Genomic DNA, 6263 nt, shown 5'->3' with positions numbered 1-6263 from the left:
CAAACTAGAGATAAAATAGAGTTTTCCTTAATTATCCGTTGTAAAATAAACGCCATCGACTTCAATACAATTTGCGTTTTAGGGCCTGATCAGCCAAAGTACACACGGATATCTGCTGCCACCTATTGACCACAAGGAGAATCGGTTGATCGGTTCAGCTTCTTTTTTTAACAATGAACACAAGAAGGTTGCTTTTCATAGAGAATTGAAACCAGACAATATTCACATGTTCTTCCAAATACATTTATTAGTAATTTTATCCACTGTACAAAGCAAGCAACGAGATCTTGCGGTTACTGACATGAACACGCCAGGGAAACAAAGATGGACTGCCTTCAGTTTCTCCAAACCAACAGGAAAACGCACCTGAAACAACAAGAGAAAAACGAAAACATCAGAATGATTACTGGATTCTGGGCAAACAATGACCACATCATCTCTTGCAAGTGCTTCATAGACAAATTGGTGAATACATTTAACATTCTGCATATCTGACTGAGGTTATATTCAATTTCGCAGAGGCACTTCAGGGCAGCAGATTAATAAAATAAAGCAGTGAATAGAACATTGCCCCTTTATCATTATGGTACAATGGGCTCAGACGTCTCCTACCAGCGCAGCTCTACTCCAGGGCCTTGACGATGGCCTCGTTGGCGTCGATGCTGATCTGCACCGCGGCTTTGGACGTCTCGTCGGAGGCGCCGGACATCTCGGACTGGGCCTTCTCCAGGTTGGCCTTGGCCGCCTGACAAACAACATTTGGGTTTTTAACTGGGGGTACTGGGATTTCCAAAAGCGACAAAACATTTATATTTACATTTAGTGCATTTAGCAGACGGTTTTATCCAAAACGACTTACAATAAGTATATTTGGCAGAAGAAGGAGAAACAATATATCACTGTTGGTACAGTACGGATGTTCATAGAACAAAGTGCCAAGCACTAACAATCGTTAGGTTAACCCATTCCCTGTATACAACAAAGTAACCCTACTATTTTTAAGTGCAAGGACGTACAACATACAATACATCCGTGCCAATCAATAGCCTTCTAGTCACTTGGACATGATGGTAGCTACAAGAAGAAGCTACTGCGTCAGAAGACCGTTAACAACTACAACGCAAGCAGCTCTCCGGCTGGAATAGGGATCGCTAAGTCCAAACGAGCTTGTGTAACGGCACAACGGTTTTCTAGCCTCAAAGCTTCCTTTGTCACGGAAATGATGAGAAAGGCCAAATGCAGAGGCCATCTCTGAAAAATAACGCTTGTTTTTTACCGGAGGTCAACTAATGGGTCTTCAAAAAAACGGCAATGCATCCATACCAGGACAACGTTTAAAATAGCTTTTAAATAGTACAGGACAATACAAAAACCTCATCCCGCAGACACACACACACACGCAGAAAACAATCTCCTTTCCACGGCCATATATATTGCACAGAGAAATTGATCACACATCAGCCGCTAGGTTTTTCATTGACCCCCCCTCCGAGTAGCATATACAGCTAAATTCACCCGAGATGTATACCATTATCTCCCACTGGTCTTACGGATCAATTAAACCAAGTGTACATTACGTATCCCGGTGTGACGCATTGCTTTTAATGAATTTTATGGATCCAGTATCCATTACGTATTGCGTACAAAGCAAAGTCCACAAGTAACGGACCTTATTGTGCTTCCCATCAGGGCATCAATATCTCTCCAAAAATAAGACTTGGAACGTAATGGCAAGTAGATGTAATCCATATTTAACGTAGACCTTTAAATTGCATGGATAGCTTATGTACCACCGGACTGTTACCAAAACAATGCAGCCAGCGATGCGGCTGGAACCGGGGTTGTGCAACAGCAGAACCCGTAGGAGCCGCCGTGCTGAAATCACATTAACACGGACCGCGTTAGCACGGACCGCTAAAAGACAGCGCGGCGAGGTCAAGTGCGGAGCAAACCGGAGAAAAAAAAAAAACGATGGAAAAGTACGAGTGTAGCAAATCCGAACCGCGGTTTATTTTTCTGGCCTCTGAAAGCTTCATTTGTCACAGTGGTGATTAGAAAGGCAAAATGCCAAACATAGCTGGGAGTCAAAAGGTCTCACGGCAGGGGGCTGACCATTCCGCTGTAACTCAGCTGTGACTGACCTTTCCCTGCTTATTAACAGTAGGGCTGTGCGGGCCGCTGTTAGCCAGGGTCTGAGGGAGGCGAGGGCCGGTATAATCACACCTCTGAATGCAACCCCCAGTCAACTTAGCGGCGGCAACGGGGCCTGGCTCAAGGTCAAGGAGAGAGACGCCTCCATGCCGCTGGATTATAATTGCACGGCAGAGTATTAACAAGACTGACATTCACACGTTGCCCTTTTTTCTCCATCAAACATCGACTACAAGTTGGCTCACCGGGGACCGCCATTATACCAAGGGGGTCCTTCGCATGGAAAATTACAACTCCACGGTCAAATAGCTGTTGCTCACAGCCATGAATCACATCTCTTTACATAAATCTCATTAAAACTAGACAAAATAAATTGCCTTTCGCACATCACGTTGCATAATATGCATGTATCAAAACACAAGAGATGTGTTGTCTCCTGCACAAAAAGCCTGGATATCCCAGCAAGCCATCTGGAAACAATTCAATTAACAACAAAAAGTAAAAAAGAATGATTGATGAAAAAAAAGAATGTTCAATGTTATCAGTTCTCAAATTAAATAAAGCATTGCATGCAGATGCATTGTAAGTTGAAATCAAGAGCCAGATCTTAAAAGTCGAGCAGGCTTTATATAAATGTGAAGCGCCTGTCCCTGAGGCACAAGAGGTTCAGCAGGTCACAAGTCCCGTCATTTCCCATCGCTTCTCCAATCCCATCGGGGGAAGTGTGTGTTCTGGAGCGCGTTTGTTTCTCCGTCACCAGTACCAGGAGCAGAGCGGAGAGAGGGCGGCGCGTGTCGGAGAGGTACTCACTGCGAGGTCCAGCTGGTCCAGGGGGACGGCCTCCTCCGCCAGCAGCTGCACCGAAGAGTCACCGTTGACCGTCACCGACCCGCTGCTCACTGCACACACATCAACACCACGAGTGAAGGATTACTAGAACGGTAGTTAACTGTACGTTAATGCTTATTACGGCGTGAATTAAAAGGGGACATATTATACCACCAGGTGTGAGTGTGTTTAGCCATTACAAGCCGTTTTGAAAATGTGCCGGTTCTGACGTCACAGGTGGGCGTGTCCACCTAGATGTGTGTGCTGGATAGATCAGTCTACCAGCCTACCCAGTGGACTGTAGCAAACGTTGCTCATCTGTCCGTCACACATCCAGGTGGACACGCCCACCTGTGATGTCAGAAACGGCACATTTTCAAAACGGCTTGTAATGGCTAATCACACCTGGTGGTATAATATGTCCCCTTTAAGGTAAGCCGATTTTTTGGTGAAACCGCATAAGTCTTGTGTGTTTGGGCCGACCAAACAGGCGGATCCTGTGCCCGAAAACGCACTTTTCTGAAACCACCTCCGATGGTGGATTCAGATAAAAACTGACCTATGCGGTTTCGTGTTCGGATTCGTGTGGACGCCTGAAACACAAACGATGACGTCATCGCCTCCCCCACTAGCTGGGGACGTTAGAGTTGCGTTGATTTTTTTATTTATTTGATTTGTATTATTTTTGTAGCTTCAAATACAGCCCCTTAGTAAATGTAATTACTAACTGTACATTAAAAAGTATTTCTGCTCAATTTAAAAGGTTTAACAACTGCTTTCTCCTCCTCGACTGTATGTTTATATACAGCGCGCATGGGCTTCATGCGCGCAGGTTTGATGTGCTCCACTTTTTTTTTTTGTGGAGAACCAGCGCCACGGAGATATTCCTGAAACGCATCAAAGGAAAAGGGATAGTTTTCGCCCGTGTGTACGGGGCCTGAATGTCATTTTTGGCCTTTAGTGAGGTAGTGGTGTTGCATGACATGCCTCAATTGGAGAAAGCCTTTGTTTGACCGTTTTACCAATATATCGTCTTAACACTCAGTGGGAGAGTTGACTCATATACGAGTTGTTCAATTGACAAAAATAAGGAAATGTACATTTCCTTTGAGTTGTGAAGCTCAAAATCCTCATCCTCATTACTCCACTGCCCCCTGCTGGACGGGCTGTATATACGTACACCCAATAAGACCAAATCATTTGAATACATGAACATACACAATAACACGAGTAGGGTGACCACAGGGATACTCCATAAACACACCCAGTATAGGTGAAATATTAGCCCGGTCAATAATGTGTACAAATACATCTAAACCTTTTCAGTGCTGGAGAATTGTCTGCTCTCACAGACAGGCACGTATGACACGTGTGACTAGTAATGGCCGTGCAGCGCTTCCAACGTATTTGGAGAGTGATCCCCAAAAAGACCAAAAAGCTCACCGAAGTATTTAGTAGCTGAGCCGTCGTCTCCGAACACGGTGACGACCCCGGGTCTGAGCACCTGAAGGGTGGGCACGTGGGCCGGCAGGATACCGAACGCCCCGGTCAGTGTGGGCACGTCCACCTGCTTCACACTCGCCCCCTGGAAGAACACCTGGAAGAGGGAGAGGCTGTTAACCACTGGATGGCTACAAGCACATGATGTTGGTGCTGATATGTATTTATATTTAAACTTATATATATATATATATATATATATATACACACACACAAACAGATTATACACATACACATCATTATATACACATTATTTGTCGTTCATTAGCAACAAGTGTGCATGTCATTTATCATTAAAAGTTACATAGTTTGAACGAAAGGGATTTACATAGGCTACTAAAGACGATGGTAAACCATGAGTTATAAAGTCAAGGGCATTGCAGTCGTTCACGCAGAGCTTCATGTACACTTTCAAAGAATGACATGAATGCAGAACTTAACATCCTTCACTAAACGCATACCCAATTCAAAGGTCAAATGTTTCAATGAATGAGGGTATGAGTGTATGCATCCGACAACCAAAGGCAGACTCCTGCAAACATGAAGACCTTACGGCTTTAGCAACATTAGCCCGGGACACTGCGATTCAACCACTTGTATTCCTGTTCAACATGCATTTTGTTGTTGAAATGTAAGGAGTTCAAGCGCCATTGACAAGTCAGAGTCAAGTTTGACATCTACCATGAGCGGCTAGGCTAGCAAGCTAACACTATAAGCACTGAGACACGTCCGTTCTCAAGTCAACTCAATGACGGCAGAAGCGCCGTGCAGAAATGTCAGCGGCACATGCATCATCACGAAAGGCTCAAGTCAACGATAAAGCGAGTCAGGTGTAACCACGTTGCACAGTGCCGTACAGAAAGTCACCCAGCTCCAGCGCCAGCTAGCTAGGCCTCAGAAGCCTCCCGTCTCCCCGTCCTTTCCTACCTGTGTCGGGGAGGCGAAGGTGAAGGACATCTGGGGCCCTCCGGAGACCGCCTCGGCGTAGCAGCGGGCCTGCCTCAGCATGGGCGCGGAGCGACGGAGGAACCTGGCTGCCATCATACTGCGGGACAGACGGGTGTTGATAGGAGTAGAGGTGGACTGCGGAGACCGACGTGAAGACAGTCGGTGTGTGTGCTTTGCTAGGACAAGGACGTTGGTAACCTACCCACAATGCTTTAGGGCTGAGTGTGTGGGTCATGCCGGATTGTGTAGTCTTTTTTTTGCGAAACGCATGCCGGGAGATGTAGTCCACGCACCCGGCAGCCTCAGTTGAGCAGCATGCAGTAAACAGGGCTATATTATGAGTACAAATGTTTTTTTTTTTTTTTATGTTTAATCATTTTAATGTGATCCCTATGTTTGATAGGGAATAGACCTACATATAGGCTCAGGTTTGGCAATGACTAATTTGTATTAACCAGTAGCGACAATAATTGTACAATACCAGCGGATGGCGCAAAAGCATAGACTATGTGAGAGACAACGTCATAGCTTTTCGACATTTTCTATTCTCATGCACTTGCCATTCGTCACAACAACTAAAATTGTATTAAACCTTGAATCTCTACATGAGAGATCCTACTTCATGTGCAATATTGAAAGTTGAAGAAGAAAATACATCTGAAGGCTAGGTCTATTGGTTACTGAGACAGTCCCCTGAATAAGTCATCCTGAACCCTGAACGGGGGTTTCCTCCCAACATATTTCCATCACAGACGATCTCAATCACGACTCAGGAGCGCCCGATCGATCGCCTCCACCCCCGAGTGGGCGGGTCCTCGGGCGAAGACGCAGCGTGT

General features: G+C 45.5%; 1 protein-coding gene across 1 annotated transcript; it reads right to left on the bottom strand.

Moving 5' to 3' along the window:
* Window positions 1–221: 221 nt before the first annotated feature.
* On the bottom strand, window positions 222–5641 carry atp5f1d (ATP synthase F1 subunit delta). The gene is made up of 5 exons (XM_084472894.1): window positions 5407–5641; window positions 4423–4576; window positions 2962–3050; window positions 613–745; window positions 222–366 (listed from the first exon to the last, which is right to left on the bottom strand). The coding sequence occupies exons 1-4, from the start codon at window positions 5521–5523 to the stop codon at window positions 623–625; spliced, it is 483 nt and encodes a 160-aa protein (XP_084329020.1). The 5' UTR covers window positions 5524–5641; the 3' UTR covers window positions 222–366; window positions 613–622.
* Between the last annotated feature and the right edge of the window lie 622 nt (window positions 5642–6263).

Source organism: Micromesistius poutassou, assembly GCF_964030765.1.
Source record: "Micromesistius poutassou genome assembly, chromosome: 9".
NCBI classification, from domain to species: Eukaryota; Metazoa; Chordata; class Actinopteri; order Gadiformes; family Gadidae; genus Micromesistius; species Micromesistius poutassou.
This window is presented reverse-complemented; position numbering and strand designations above follow the sequence as displayed.